Raw genomic sequence first — 15,929 nt, 5'->3', positions numbered from 1 at the left:
CAACAAATAGTATCCTAGATGAGGACTCTTTAGTTTTTTTAAGCATCATTTTTCAGTGCTGTGAGTAACATTCCTTTCACCTCTGTTTTGGGTTAGCAGCAGAAATCTCATATACAGATACTTGAAACCCTACTCAGAAAGAAACCACTTTTTTCATGGATAGACACCACTACTGGAAAGTCACAAGTTGTGGGGTGAACTGACCCTTTAACTTTATTCAGAGTATAAAACCCAACCTCTGTTACTCTTATACTGCTAAACATAACCAGTTTGGCATTTTCAATGCAGTAATTTTGTATGTTTTAATTCACCTTTGTTATATCTATCCAAAGTTAAGAAGGGGCATATAGTTCCTTACTTTTTTGTAAGGTACCTAAATAATTTCAACCACTGTAGGAACATGGTGCATGAACTATTTGTGATGTACTCACAGAAATATCTTCTGACAGGCCGTTTGGCACCTCCACAGCTCTGTCATTTACTTGCACATTGCCTCTTGTCACAAACTGGATCACAGAGGAACTATCCTGCAGGCCAGTGGAGAGAACAGATTGTTGTTAGATCACAATAACCTGTGACTGACTGAAGTTATTCAAGTTGTGATGTGTCTCTTACCCTCTTCAGAATTTCAGTGTTGAGTAGAAGTTTTATATCTATGCTCAAAGCTTCCTCTTTCAACTGCGGACCCAGCCTGCAGGAGATCGTCATACATGCTCTTCCTGGCCGGTCACAGTCCTGTTAAAAAGGAGGAAAGGAAAGAAAGAGTGTGAAAGGAAAGGATGTGTGATAAACAGATGTTGACTAAAAAAACAAAGCAAAACAAGAATCTTCCCAGGGGGTGACTGTCAGTGACCCCTGAAATGCCAAAGTGCAAAGTGAGAGCTGTGTATCTACCAAGACTTTGCGTCCTGATTTGGTGAAGAAGGCAAATATGGAGTGGAAGATGCTCTCTCTGTCCTGGGGGATGGTGCACGGTGTCGGGTTCCTGTGAGGGGTGCAGTTCCCTCTGCCGTCGGCCACCTGAAAGAGGACAACGGTGGAGAAAAACTTGTCTTACTGAGTTGTGTTGAGTCCAATTTTAAGTAAAATCATAACTAATGAACATGAAGTTGTAAGTATAACAGGGTGGTAAAATAGGATATGTGAAGGACAGCGAAGGGAAAATGTGGACATAAGCACTTTTGTCACCTAAACTGGCCTGACCCCACTATTGTTATTAGGCTTCAGAGCTGGCAGGAAGTTTTCCCCAGCAAGAAGCCGATACCCCTCCCAGACAGATGTCCCATATGGAGTGATTTAGAGGTGGCTGGTTTACTACCCAGCCCCCAGGGAACACTTCCCCTTTCCCCTCTCTTCAGTCCAACCTGAAGCTCTGGAGGTGGAAATCTCCTCTTGCCTTCCTCATTGTCTGCTCCTGCTACCACCCAGCATGTCTGGTTGCACACAGCTTTTACTGCTGCACTTTCTCATGTCCTGTGTTGCTGCTGCCATTGCCAGTGTGAAGATTAATAGGGCACGCATAACTTAAACATGGTGAAATCCCCCACGAGAACAGAATTTATACAGTAAATAAGAAAAATTGAGTGATTTTATGCAGAAAAACTAGAACATATGGAGCAACAGTCAGGAACTTGTATATCATGTCTGAACAAATGGAGGTCTGTATAAAATGTAAGAATATCTGGCTATAAAATATAAGTGTGCAACTGTCCGGTGTGCCATAGGCTTGACACAGCGTTAACAGCATTTATGATGTGTGGTTCCAGGCTGGGGATGGTACGGAGCAGTAGCCAGCTCTGCAGGTGTCCCTTTCCCGTTTCGTGCAAGCTGTCTGATCCCCTGAAAGTGATTCCAGATGGGGTCTGGGAGGGTGGGATACAGTCAACTCTGTCTACCCATTCATAGTAAATACAATTAACAGCTTGAGCTCCCCCATGATCTACCTATATGAAAGGAGCAATGCAAGGGTTAAGAAAACATTTAAACCCAGCGGGAGTATTGTGTTTCTTTATCTAAATGCAAAATGTTGTGAGACAAAATGGTCGGCTAGCTTCAGTAGCAACGTCAACACTTTTACTTAAGATTTTCACTGGCCCGGTGGTGCCTCACACAACGCAAATTATCCATGCCATGACAAATAGAGGTTTAGCAGCAGTTTTAGCAGCTTTCTGTGCATATAAGTGTCCTCTGAGGTGAAAAGGCAGACAGGCATGGGTGGGATAAATGAGCTAAAATGTGGCTGTCTGCAGGTGAATAAACTAATAAATAATCAGTTGGGCTAAATAAATAGCAGATAAAGTGCTGTTGGCATCCACCTGTGTTTCAATGATGTGGAACATGTCAGCTCCGCTGCCAGCCAGCCGGTTGGGTATCCTGATGTCCACAGTGGAGCCAGGCAGCCTGCTGGGTCCGTTGTTTATTGCCTGGAACAACATCGCACAGAGACAGGAAAAGATGGTGAGAAAGAACAGCAAGGTGAACATATAAAGAAACATGTAAAAATGCCAAAAACCCTGTATAATCTGTGCTTGTGATACTATACCTGGAAAGTGAGATTGAGAGGCTGAAAGTGGCACTCCATGTCTTCCAACAGGACGAAGCGTGAAGCATCAATGGTGTTTCCGTACACAAAGGAGCTGGGTTGCACCACACTGCAGACAACAGCAACAGCATTAAGGGGAATGATAGCAGATTCAGTGGAAATATATATATATATATACGTATATATATATTTTTTTTAAACATATTTTTATTTGAAGAAATGAACATTGATCACAGATATTCAACATACAACATTTTTCTTTTTTTCTTTCCCCCCACCCATTCCCACTGTGCTGCCAATAAGAAAAAAAAAGAAATAAAAGAAAATAAATTAAATTTAAATAATGAAAATACACTTGTGAGTGAGAAGCACACCTCAAATGCTATACAAACAAAGTTACAGATATGAAAATATTTACAAGATTAAAATAATACTGTAACACAAAAATAAAGAAGGAAAGAAAGAAAAATGAAATAAATAAATAAAAACAAATCGATAAAAGAAAAAGTGGACATCAAAACAGTACAAATAGGCTATTTGCCCTTTATAATTTTTAATCTTGTGGGAGGACAGCAAGTTTTTCAAAATAAGATAGTAGAGGGGCCCATGTTTCATAAAATTTTTGGGTCGACCCTCTAACACAATACTTTATCTTTTCCAACTTAAGGAATAGAATCAGGTCCTTCATCCAGGAGGACGCTTTGGGTGGATGTATATATATATATATATATATAAAATAGATATTAAAAACAGCTTCATACAAAAAGAGTTTTTTCTTTACTAGTTGAGATATGACTCAGCTTTGCTCTGAAGCCTCCCCTTCCCATTACAGACAACAGATACTACAGCCTTATCAGATGGTGGATTTGGGCTGTTTTACATCTCTCTCCCTTCTCTCTGAAGTAGCGCTATGTCAGTATGGAGCATATCAACTTGAAAAGCCTTATCTCTGAACGCTTTATCATACTCCCTCTTCTCCCCAGAGTCAGCGGATAGGCAACCAAATCTATGTCTCTGAGCATATGAACTCACATGTGTGGTATAGTAATAGTATAGAAGTAAAACAACATTGTTATGTGTGTGTGAGTGTGTGTGTGTATGTATGTGTTCATATTTATTTTCTTCTTACCCAGTAATAGTTGTGTCTGTCTCATGAACAAGCGGGATGGACAGATCCACATAGTTGTCAGAGAGTTTGTGCTCAGGATTGGCACTACAAAAAAAACGAAGAACAGTTCAGTCAAAGCAACGCTGGATAAAAAAAACACCCATGAGAAAGGCATCTTAATTTAGATCCATTCACAGGAATTCCTTTGTTGTTAAGTGTAAAGTGCTACGTAGCTGTTTGGTTTGCACTAAAACATACCTTTTTGCTTTCACCAAAAACTGTAATGTGTCATTTTCCCCAGAGACCTGACTGGTGTCAAAAATCACTGCAAAATGATACTGGAGAGAAAGAAACAGGTTAAAGTAGGGTGTCATGCAGAGTTCTGCCAAATGTGAAATATATTTTATATATATAAAATATCATTTCTGTAAACTCCTATGAGACCATTACTTTGTGCTTTACCAAGACTACACACCTATAAATATGAACAATGCATGCTATCTATGACTCTGTGAATTTAGTTGTACTTTGGTTTGAGCTACCTTAGTTTGTGCTCTCATGAAGGGAAATCCCACGCTGCATTTGAGGAAGTCCAAATCAACGAATCCACAGGAAATACCCTTCTCTTCCTGCAAAAAGAGAGATAGACAGAGAGTAAGAGGGGGTGACGCAGACAGACAGACTGGAGACAGAGTGGGTGACACTCTCAGAGACAGAGTACACAAAGAGGAAGAAACAGCAGACATGACTACGACGGCAGATTTCAACACAGAACAATTGATTTCGATAAGTTAACAGGCAAAAACAATTAGCAGCAGCTTTGGATGCAGATACCAGAAGTTGTGTATTTACTGTTTATGCACAGCAGAAAACTACATACTTTCTGGAGTACGACAAGTTCTAGTTTTTAGAACTCACACACACCTGCCAACACTTACAGTAAAATGAAAGTTTATTGTTAGAAACAGGTTATTACATGTAAAAGAATAGTTTCTCGTATCTTCTTGAAGTTCTAAATTAGGTTAAACGAGGAATGTACAAAGCAATGATGGCACACACACATCCTAGCGGGTGGGTAATTGGACAACCTCCAGGCTGTGTGTTTGGAAGCTTGTCTAAACAATATGGAGCTTCACCGGCTGTGCTATGTAAACACTCAGGCCCCGACCCTGTGAGGAGTAAGAATTCTTTTAGCCAAAGTTCACTGAGAGGCTGGTGGCTGAGCTTGTGTACTGGGAGCATGAAAGAGGACTGAGATGCACAACTTCAGTGATAAAAAAAGACTGGGAGTACAAAACGTCTGTATACACGGGCTGCTGGCCAGTTTTAACACGTGTTTATAACATATTTCCAAAAGTGATAAAGAAGAGGAGCTGTGAAAGTGGACCCTGCTGCTGACATATTTAAAAGGTAGACATCCATCAACAGTATCATCTATTCCCGTTATTCAGCAGATTCCCAGTCCCGACCCAGGGTGTGGCCGTGCCCTCCATCTTCATTAAGTCAGCTTAAATAAGCAGTGCTGCCCTCTGCACAGAAACTACAGTGAGCCCTGCAGGGGGAGTGGGGACCCCAGCACAACTGCCAATGATGGAATTTCCTCTATTTCCTGTATTCCTCCGTGCTGCTGTGCAAACATCGCCTGTCCCATGGGGCTGGGCAGGATTGTGGAAGTCAACCTGTTTACCCATCACCCACCTGGCAGCCCTTGAGAGAGAGCAGAGCACTCAGACATATGGCGTGTCGGGCTTCCATGGAGAGAAGAGCGACCAGAGTCTGTTTGTTCAGCACTTCTTCGCTTTCTTTCTCTTGCTTACTTTCTCTGGTCTATCTCCGTCAGGAACAAACGCACGCTGGGATTTTCACAAATGGCAGGCCCATTAAATATCATCGGGATTGTTTACTCTGCTTTAGTGTCATGTGAAGCCCAGTGCGCTGGTGGGGATGACAATACACAGGAGAGCCATTTTCTACATGTTGTGCATATCTCCTTCACCTCAGTGTTTGTACATTTGGCTTTACTTTACTGGTCTACTGTTTCTAAAACAGTGTCATTCTCTGCTTTCAAACATCTGCACAGGTATGAAGATGAAGATGTATGTGCAAAGATGCATTTCACAGCCATAAAAGTCATACTCGTTCATAGACTTTTTAGTTTGAAGAACTCAAGAAATTTACGAGTTGACACATTTCTCTCATGTATTTCAGATTTCTTGACTTTCCAACTGGACTATTTGTTCTAAAATACAATCCATTTGTTGTATCATCAGAAACACAATGGCACAAAGCGACAGATGTTTCTTTGCTCCATCTGTGCTTTCAGAAACAAACATTTCAGAGATAGAAAAAAGAAAACACAGAAGCTGGTGCAGCAGTCTCCGAGTCCCACAGGAGTCAAAGCAGCACTCCTGAAACCAATTCACCTCCACAGCTTTTCCGACAGCTTGTGTTGCAAGAACAACAGAGAGATAACACACACACCTCTTAAATATGAGGGGAGTACAAGTTCACCCTGCACTCACTGGAGAAAAAGCCTCAGGGGAGGATTATGAGACGACCTCAACGTTGCAAAAAGGGGTCATATCCCATATCATCACACATATCACCTCAGACTTCTCCCGTAGTAATTAGAAATGTCTCAAGGAGCATACGAGAGTAAATCTGCTCAGTGGCCTCTTTGTCATCTCTTCCACTGTTTGCTTCCTGTTCCCTTTGTGGGGCAGGCCACTCTGACTTATCAAGTTCCTGAACAAAATGAGGCTCTGTGGCTGCTGGTAAAGTGATACTTTATTTCAGCCTGGTTCATTAGATTAGCTATGAAACTGAAACTGAAACACTGTTTTTCTAATATCGGCCCACAGCACATATTCTATTTAAATTCAATTACACCTACGTTGGGGTTTTTTAAATCATGTCACAGGTTGTGCGCTCTAAAAAGATGGTCTTATCCATCACAGGGGTACAAAACTGTGTAGGAGAGTAAACATATGGTCCATTATGAGGGGAAAAGCCTTCCTGATGGATCTTGTCCCCTCTGGTAACTGAAAAGCCGCCCAGCTCATGCAGGCAGGTGGCAGAGCGCTTGATCTGACGTGGCATTTATCTCAGCTGTGAGAGGATGTGTTGGGTCTTATTCCGAGCTGGCCTCTGTGAAATCCATCCACGTATAGCGTGGTCTCAAGGATAATCTCTCAGGTTTAATGTGGGATGTCCGTGCGTAGATATTTCTTTACCAGTGACAGCTTGCTGAAATCAATATTCCTGTGGATGTCATTTATGACACTCGCTGTATTTACTTGATTAAATATTTCCCTATGAGCTTTTTTTAACATGAATGATGTGATTTGAACAGTACATAACTCAAGCAGTCTGGGAATACAAACTATGTAAGTTCAAATTTGTTCTCAAGCACAGAGCTCATATGTTGCTGACATGGTGGGTCTGTATTGAATGAAGCGTATGACAGGTCAGCCAGAGGAGCTGCCCTCTGAGAGAGGACAGCTGTTGCTGCTGCTGGAGCTTTCCTCCTCTTCATCTTTCCTTCTCCTGTGCTGCCTACACGTGTCAGGCAAAAGTTTATCCATCCATTTGCAGGTCTGTCTTTTTGTATGCTTCACTGTTTATACTGCGCTTCTGACATTTAATCAGTCTCTTTAAATAAACTACCTTTGAGAAATGTGAACATCTAAGGATATTCAGTTGTTAAGCCTTATAAATACTGAGCCAAATATTAGTAGTATAATAAGTAGTAAATAAACATTTCAACAGCCACAACAGCAACACACCTTCTGCCAGAAGTTGATGTAGAAAACCTCTCTGGAGAAGTTGAAGTAGATGTTGGTGTCGTAGGCATCATCTCCAGTATTAGAGATGGTCAGGTTCAAAGAGACGTTCTTCACCCCTCCGAGGGCCAAATGAGGCTTGCTGTGCAACCTGATGGCAACATAAAGTAAACAGTGAATAAACAGACTTTTTAGGGCTTTTTAAGGCATGTTTGGGATGAAGCAGTAAGCAAAGATATATTTTTAAAAGGGATGTAAGCTTGTTTTATTTTAAATTAAATTAAATTTTGCTGAACTAGTTTTACAGAAGTGTTGATTTAATGGTTACTCTGGAGGTTGGAGTTGATGGTGCTGTTAAATTATATTGAGGGTTATACTGAGAGGTGTTTCTCCACATGTTGGTATAAAGAGGACAGATGAAAGATTAGAAACATCTGTCTGTATATAGTAAATACAATTCCATAGCAATACAAACTACAGCGTCTGAAATGAGCCTAAAGTTGAATCATCACCTTTAGAATTTTTTTTTTAACTCAACATTATACCGTCTATTGGGGTATTATATTATGGCATGGCTGTTGTATTAGACTGCATTAGTTTAGTGGGGTGTACCTAATAAACTGGCAACTGAATGTGCTTTTTCTATAGTAAAGGATGGCTACATTTTACCAAAGAGACTGTCACTAAATGTACAAAGAGCAAAAGATACATAAAAAAAGAGAAGGAACTCCCAAAGCATGGAAAAACATATGGATATCCTCCAAGCATGCGTCATGGTTTCACTACCCACACCCACATGGCCTATGACTTCAGCTTCCCTCCTCAGTCCTGGATGCGATGGCCAAGACAGAGAGTGAATCGTAATCTAAACTTTGTAGAAGTAGAAGGTTTTTACCCAGAAAGCAACAGTTTCCCATGAAGCTTCAGGTCTGCAGCACAGTCATCTGACAGGCAGTTCTTCTCAAACCAAGTCTGAAGAGGAAACAGTAAAGTACACAGTTCAAATGACCTCATACTGTCCGTGCCCTCAACACACCGACTCAATATTCAGCCTAGGGGGCAGTGTTGTGTTGTTGTTGGAACACAGGACTGAATCCACATTATTTTTTTATCAAGGAAGGCCAGATTCTTGTGATGTAACGTTGATGAAGTTCAGATAACTGGGTTTTGTAGGTGCTGAAAGACACAAATCCCTCCGTTTTTCAAGAAGTGCAGACACTAGGGAAACACATGTGGGGCAGGTTAGAGGTGGTTTCAAAGAAAATAAATAAATCAGTCTCTTGGATCCCATTCAAGAAAAGCTAACACAGACAATAACACCCTGGTAACTAACACCAAATCATTATAACCTCAATTTGAGCTATTTCCTACATTCCTTGTGTGGACCAAGGTAAGACACAACACTGATACCTTATACAGTATCAGGTGTTGAGTAGGTTTCATTTTTAGTCAATTCAGTTGAGGAAATAAAGTATATCAGAATTTGAATTGATTGAAAATAACTGGAATGATTGAGCTGCCATCCTTCATCATCATTCCAAAAGCAAGACTGATATAAAAGAAAATTGCTGCAGTACAGTATGCCTTAACTGGACTGGACTATTTCCTTACCAGTGAGCAGGATGATATGGTATCTAATCAATTCATAAAAAAACAAAGAATAAGATTGAAAGAGGCTTTAATTTGGAGGTGTGAATCATCAATATCGTAACAGTTAATCTGTGACTCATCATCCAACTACATGGAAAATTAATATCTGAAGCAATCAATAAAACTGAAGAAAAAACGTTTGACAACATCACTGGAAATTCATGTGCATCATGTGCATTATCCCTCAAATCCAATAATTGACAGCAGATGTACGTATACATGATTACTGCATCAGATATTATCAAAATTTGCAGATTGTAAAAAAAAAAAAAGTGGTCATGGTACGTTTGGAAGGTACACTTCGCCACCAACTTGTTTCTTCCTTTTCTGGTAATTTACTTTCACCACACAAAATCAGACATTCGCTAGGCCCCCTAAAATTTGGCACCTTAATTTATGAGGAACGCATAATTGAGTCACATTGTGTTCTTCGACATGTTTTACCTCATTCCTAGCTGCGATCTTGTTTCCTTTCCTCCATCGTAGCACTGGAGTGAGAGCGGGCAGATCTCGCTCTTGGTGTCCTGACACGACATGCTTCCCCAGGCTGTAAGCCACCTCGAATGTGATGGCTGTGAACACGTCTTTCACGTCCTTCTGTTGAAAACATAAATGACAACCGCCATTGCGATTAATTCCGCCTCGCCAAAGACACAGAACTGTTAAAAGTAATTTTAACCTCAAAGAAATAAGTGTTATATAAACAATCAGGGTTATTATGGTAATTTAACATCTTTCTCCAATTGACGCCTGGCACAAAGACTGATTACTCTGCAGATTACTGGAACATCAGTCTGGTTATGATATTATCACTATAATCACTGTGCCAAAGATCCACATCAGATTCACATTCATTGCTGAATGCAGATGTAAGTATCTTTGTGGACCACAAAATCATCTGAATTGCTTTTAATGGATGACTGACACAACTCTCTCATCATCGGCAAATTGCTTTCTTGCCATTTTATTTGTTGAAAGTAATAAAAATGAGGGCCATCATCGAAAGCTCTCACTAATGTGAACATATGGATCTCTCCCTTTTTTTAACCTGCTGGCACTGCCTCTGAGAGATATCCTTGTATTTCTGGCGGCTCGATGTAAGACCACAAAAGAAGTGTTTGAGTTGGCATCAAGTCTGGAAACAACGTAGACAGAATGAAAACAGAGAGCTAAATGTGATCAAAATCCCATATCTTCATTAGATGACAGCGCTGAAAGACGAACATGGGAAAAGCAGATACTGATGTTGCTTTTTCATCTCTTCTGTCCATTACAGCTACACTCAGCTCTTTGAAGGCTGCTTGGTGGGTCTGGCACAGGTCTCAATGTCTCAAAGCCACAGCAAAAACACACACAAGCTCCATAGGCAACCTGTGGCCCTTTGCCCAACTGATGTCTACCAACATTGAGCCAAACCCACAACATAAACACAATGGTTTCCCTGTGTTTTCCGGTGGTCACCTAGGCCACTAGTTCTTTTGCACTTTCCCTTTTTTGCCCATTATCAGAATGTTTTCCAGTATCCACCCACCCATCCTCTTTCCTCAGGCAGGCACAGAGTCAGACTGGGCTTTGAACACATTAGTAGGAATCACCAGAACCCACCCAAGTCATCAGCTCTGAGAGAGTTATAGCAGGAAAGAGCAAGCATCAGTACAGGACATGAATAGACAAAAACTGAAGGATTGGAGCTCATTTGGGAAATGGTACTGCTGCACAAGCTGTTGATTAAACTGTGGCCTTGATTGTGATGGTAGTTTTCAGAGATCTTCTCATTAAAATAGGGCTGCAACTCATGATATTTTTAGTATTGATTCATTTCCTGACACGTAGGGTGTATTAGGTCGAAAATGCAGGAAAATAGTGCAACACACCCAACAACATTTTCCAGGCCTCGAGATGACATCTTCAACAGTCCAAAACCCAACTGCATTATATTTACTACCGTATAAGGTATACTTAAAATGATTAATAAAGATGTTGCAGATTCATTTTCTGTCAATCCATTTATTAATCAATTGACTAATTATTTCAGCTCTAACTGAAAATGACAACATAAAAGGCTCCGTTCCCACAGTAAAACTGGTCAATGATAAGGCTGATGGGCAAAGACTCAAGAGGTCAAGCTTCCATCCATCACTGGATTGCAGTTCATGGCTCGTTAAGACTTATAGAGACAGTGTTGTTCTGGTAGCATGTCTGCTCAGCTGGGAGGTAACATGAACAATGTTGTGGTCAGCCCGTGACAAGTGGTGGTATACTATGTAAGGCGATGGCAAAACCCTCGGCCTCAGTGGCCATTAAAGCAGAATGCTTCAAATGGCCCCTGTCCATTGGCCTCTGAGTGAACTGACCCCCTGGGAGTATGCTGCCCGGGTCTCCGGCCCCAAACTCCCACCGCTTATCTCACATTTTCACAAGCCACATGAGTCCTAGGGGACGTAATGACTTGAAATGTGGTATTTTGCACAATCTCATGCTTTAAGGGTGACATTTATTTACAAGTAAATGGCCAGTCTTTCCAACCAGTGAGCTGTGGAGGGATTTCCGTCTTTTTTAACAGAACATCTATTATTGTGCAGATACAGGATCACTTTCCTCTTGAAACACTGCTTACTAACTGGAGAGCTCCCAAGGCTCACAGCATGCTCAAATTAGAAGTGCCGGAGGCTGTTCGGTAACACTTGGCCTAAGATTTTATTATTCCTTGATCAATGCTGCCAGTTGCCCCACCCGAGTCTCCACCCCTGGCCAAGTCACCTACTCCCTCCTGATCCTAGTACTGCCTGTATATGAAACAGAGGAATTCTTGAACTCCAGCTGAGAGGCACACCAGCTAGTGTTAACTGCCTGCTACCTAAAACTTTATGGAAAGAAACCTAACAACTGTTCCTTACATGCCGGAGACGTTTACAAGAGAAAGCTTGTGACAGGTCCTTCTCTACTCAAAGGCATCCACTGTGTTAATCCTTATTCAACCTAAGAAGATTTAGGGTGGGTCCCTGATCTGAGATCAGATTGAATATTGTAAGGATTTAATTCATGTTATTTAAAAGCTATTACCACGAAAATGGGAACATTAAACAACAGGTTTATATCCGTTTTAGTCAGTTTAAAGCAAGACTGTGTAACATTTGAAAAAAGAAGTCACACATTCTCCCTCCTACAAATGAAAAGTTAAACTAAAAAAAATACATCTTTGCTCAATTCAAAATGCTCAGAAGTTGTGCAGCTACAGTTTACACTTTACTTGGTTTAGAATAACCTGCAGTTTATGGTGCCTAATATTGCCTGTTAGCAGACATAACATAAATACTCCTGTGTGGCTGTGACAGACTCAGTTTGCTATCTTTATGACTCTTCTCTACTTGTTGTCTATTACAGTGCATTTAAGAATGGTAAACAGGTAAACATTTATCACAAACGTAAACAAGGAGTAAACACTCTGTAAAGGAGTCATGTTTGTTGTTTCCTGCTTTTAGTCTTATTCCACTCACTCTCAGTAGGTTGCATATTGATGACGTCCTTAAAGCAACTGACTCAAGGAACATTTGAAAAATGAATGAAACTGGCTGTTTCTGCTGGTTTGTCAAATAGTCAACCAGTTAAATTAGACATTTGTATATGGGATTAAGAATCTGAATGTCATCTTCCTACATTGCCAGCTGGCTAGCTATAGTGACAGAAAAGTGACAACAGAAGGATTGAGAGATAGAGGCAACAGTACAGATAGTTGTTGGTTGATTTATATACATATCACAATTAAAAAATGCATTTTTCTTTGATCATTGTGAAAACTGTTAACTGTTCCCAGAAATTTCTACCGCAGCTTCTGTGTTGACTGAAAATGATGTGTGCAATATGGAGGTCACTCATTCTGCAATCTTTTTCAGCCTAATTCATCAGTTAGGTGGTGTGTATTTATGTCAGAAATGTTTAAATATTATGCTTTAAAAAAACTGACAGATTTTCTGACAGTATCCTTAAAGCAGAAAATACTGTCAATAAAAAAGGTAAATTTTGCTGCATGGTAACTTAAAAATAGTCTGAACCCTCTCATCATCCCAAAGCTAAAATGACTTATTAATGGTTCCAGTCATACTTTAGAAATGTCAGCAGACCCAGCAGGAAGCAACTCTTTTCCACCAGTTCCCACCATACTTTGTAAACTGTAAATTCTCAACTATAGAATGAAAAATGTGTTACAGCAGTTGCGATTTTTTATGACACACTTGATGCAAACTCTTCCTCCCTGTATGCATATTCATATAGTCAACATACAGGATGGAGGACAGCTTGCCACTCAGCATGTTTTTAAAGAAAACAACTGGGAGGCAAACCTTCACCTACAACACCTCCTTGCTCTGGAACAAGGTTTCTGCCAAATATACTATCTCAGTGTTTATGTTCACAACTCAGGACCCATTTATTTAGTATGGTTGAACATAATTCCCATCTCAACAACCATTCTTTCCCCTTCATTTCCCTTTCTGCTGCTTGTATGACTCTTCCCAACACACATTCATATTGTGTGCTTTTATGTTTTGGAACATAAATGCTCCAACTTCATGAATGAATCTGATGAACTCGATTTGAGCTGTGCTCCAGTTTTACTTTACCGTACTTGTGCAAGCACTGAATCTCACATGTTAATCTGATCAACAAGATGGCAACGCACCAAGCTGCCCCTTCATACTCGCAAAGTAGCTCCACCTCGGTGGGTGCGGGGAGGATGACGTATTGAGAAAGGCTGAAAAAGGCTCTGATCCTCCGTTTAAATGCCTCATGCTTGACTTAAATGCACAAGAGCCGCTCTCTCAGCCAAACCATTCCCTCAAAAGCATATAAGCTTAAGCCTGGTCATGGGAAGTCTTTATTAACTTGTGTGAGAAACGCACACATAGCCATCCTTTTTAGGACAATGCAAGTTTGGATGACTTACAGGTTGAGGCCATTTCATTCAAGGGCTCAACGCCAGTTTAAATGGAAAAGGCTTTTTAGTTGAGTGATGAATGGATTCAGCCTGTCAAAAGTTAGGGTTATGAGTGTATACTGAGACACAACGAGACAACTTGAAATTGAAAGTATTTACAGTAATGTCTCCAGCATATGGAAGACGTGCACTTGAGCAGCTTATCTTAGCCTGTTTAAAAAAAGAAGAAGTGAGACAGGTCAAACTGCTGCAGCTGCTTTCCCTAAAGACCCAATTAGAATAGGTTAGGCAGATGTTGAGAAGCCTAGAATGACAAACTGTGTAGGAGTAGGAAAGAGTGTCGACCAATTATTTTTGCTAGAAATCTTTCTGGACAAGTCAAGTATGAACAGCTTCATTCTGTCTGTGAAAATGATCCTCATCCTCCTCAATCTGTCTGAGTCTGTACCTGTTTAGTACCACAGCTTCTCAAAACAACACCCCTGCAATCTGTACTTTCTAATCAAAAGTGATCGCACACACACACTGACATATCCCATGCCCATGTAATAACATTTTACTGAGTTCTTCTGGTTTGATCATCTTTTAGTTGATTTATCTACCATGAACTTCACTCATATCCATATTGAGTTCCTCCCTTCACAACATCCTCAAACAGCAGCTCCTCAAGCTCAGACTGCTGTTGTCAGCGACAGGATATTTTCAAAAATCTACATAACTTCCTTCAAGGACTTTGTCAAGGACTTTGCTAAGTATGTCTGCCTCAAAACATTGTGAACATTGGTTGTTTTGATACTGCACTTCTGTTATGTTCCTCGTCTTGTTTTGTCACGTAAACTGTGGCTTGATCACTCAGATCCGGCACACATGTATTTATGCCTCTATTGTGCTTTTAATGACTTGTCATTTCAAATTAGGTGTTACTCTTCCTGTGGTGATTTCTCAAACACTATTCTTGTATTTTATTGTTAATTGTTATGTCTTGCCCTCATATTTCTGGTGCGTCATTTAAAGCAGAAATAATTGTCCCCTCTGGGACAGAAGAACAATCTGTGAACACATTATTGACTTTTTAGACACAATTGAAAGTTGATCTAGTTTGTCTGTTGTTTGGTGCTGGGCAGGGACCATACAGTGGTTTTGTCAGTGCGTTTTCAATGAAAACATCTGTCTGTCTGTCTGCCTGTCTGTCTGTCTGGCTGTCTGTCTGTAAATGATGATTATGAGAGCTGTGAGAATAAATCCAAACAGCAAAGTTATGGATCAGAATCAAATCACTGAGATAAAAGATGCTAAAACTGCAGAGTCAGGTGATAATTCTGGTTTGGTTTCATGACTGCAAGCAACTTTTTAAAAATATGATCCATTGTTAATATAAACATTTATTAGTGCAGTTTTAAGGAAAATATGCTGTCTGAAATAATGACATGAACCAGTAAAACTACTCATATTCTTCATGGGCCATCTGGTTATAAAAGAGACAAAGTTACAAGTCAACAAAAACTGCATTTGGACTTTAATATCTTCTGCCTGTCCAAAACCAAATTATTCTGACTAATCTGAAAATGCCAGACTACCACTCACACCAAATGTATGCAGCATGCCTTTGAAAAGTGTTCCCATTCAACGTGAACCATGTTTACTCCAACCACTGGAAAATATTTCACTCTGTCTGATGTGAGTAGAGGCAAAAATGTTCAGATGTCTGTCCAACATAAGGCGTGAATCTGATGAATCACACACTTCAACCCCGCAACCTAGTCCATCAAAACTCACCAAGCCCAGAAACAAATTGAATTGACAGTGTTTCAAACGAGGGTACACTGAGGTTCAGAGGTTACTTAACACTACTGTGTCCAGTACAAAAGATTTCTAATTAAGCTAATTTAGGTAGAGATGAAAACTATTGTTTTA

At 40.4% G+C, this 15,929-nt stretch overlaps 1 protein-coding gene across 1 annotated transcript in view; it reads right to left on the bottom strand.

Moving 5' to 3' along the window:
- Window positions 1-15,929, bottom strand: part of itga9 (integrin, alpha 9) — a 47,824-nt gene that overhangs the window by 6,099 nt on the left and 25,796 nt on the right. The window contains exons 16-26 of the mRNA XM_053332592.1: window positions 9,527-9,679; window positions 8,328-8,404; window positions 7,436-7,583; window positions 4,193-4,279; window positions 3,909-3,988; window positions 3,672-3,755; window positions 2,543-2,651; window positions 2,316-2,423; window positions 895-1,020; window positions 616-735; window positions 432-527 (exon numbers count right to left, since the gene is read on the bottom strand). Coding sequence (XP_053188567.1) covers window positions 432-527; window positions 616-735; window positions 895-1,020; window positions 2,316-2,423; window positions 2,543-2,651; window positions 3,672-3,755; window positions 3,909-3,988; window positions 4,193-4,279; window positions 7,436-7,583; window positions 8,328-8,404; window positions 9,527-9,679 — 1,188 coding nt within the window. The remainder of the gene's footprint in view (window positions 1-431; window positions 528-615; window positions 736-894; window positions 1,021-2,315; window positions 2,424-2,542; window positions 2,652-3,671; window positions 3,756-3,908; window positions 3,989-4,192; window positions 4,280-7,435; window positions 7,584-8,327; window positions 8,405-9,526; window positions 9,680-15,929) is intronic.

Source organism: Scomber japonicus, chromosome 14 (genome assembly GCF_027409825.1).
Source record: "Scomber japonicus isolate fScoJap1 chromosome 14, fScoJap1.pri, whole genome shotgun sequence".
NCBI lineage: Eukaryota > Metazoa > Chordata > Actinopteri > Scombriformes > Scombridae > Scomber > Scomber japonicus.
This window is presented reverse-complemented; position numbering and strand designations above follow the sequence as displayed.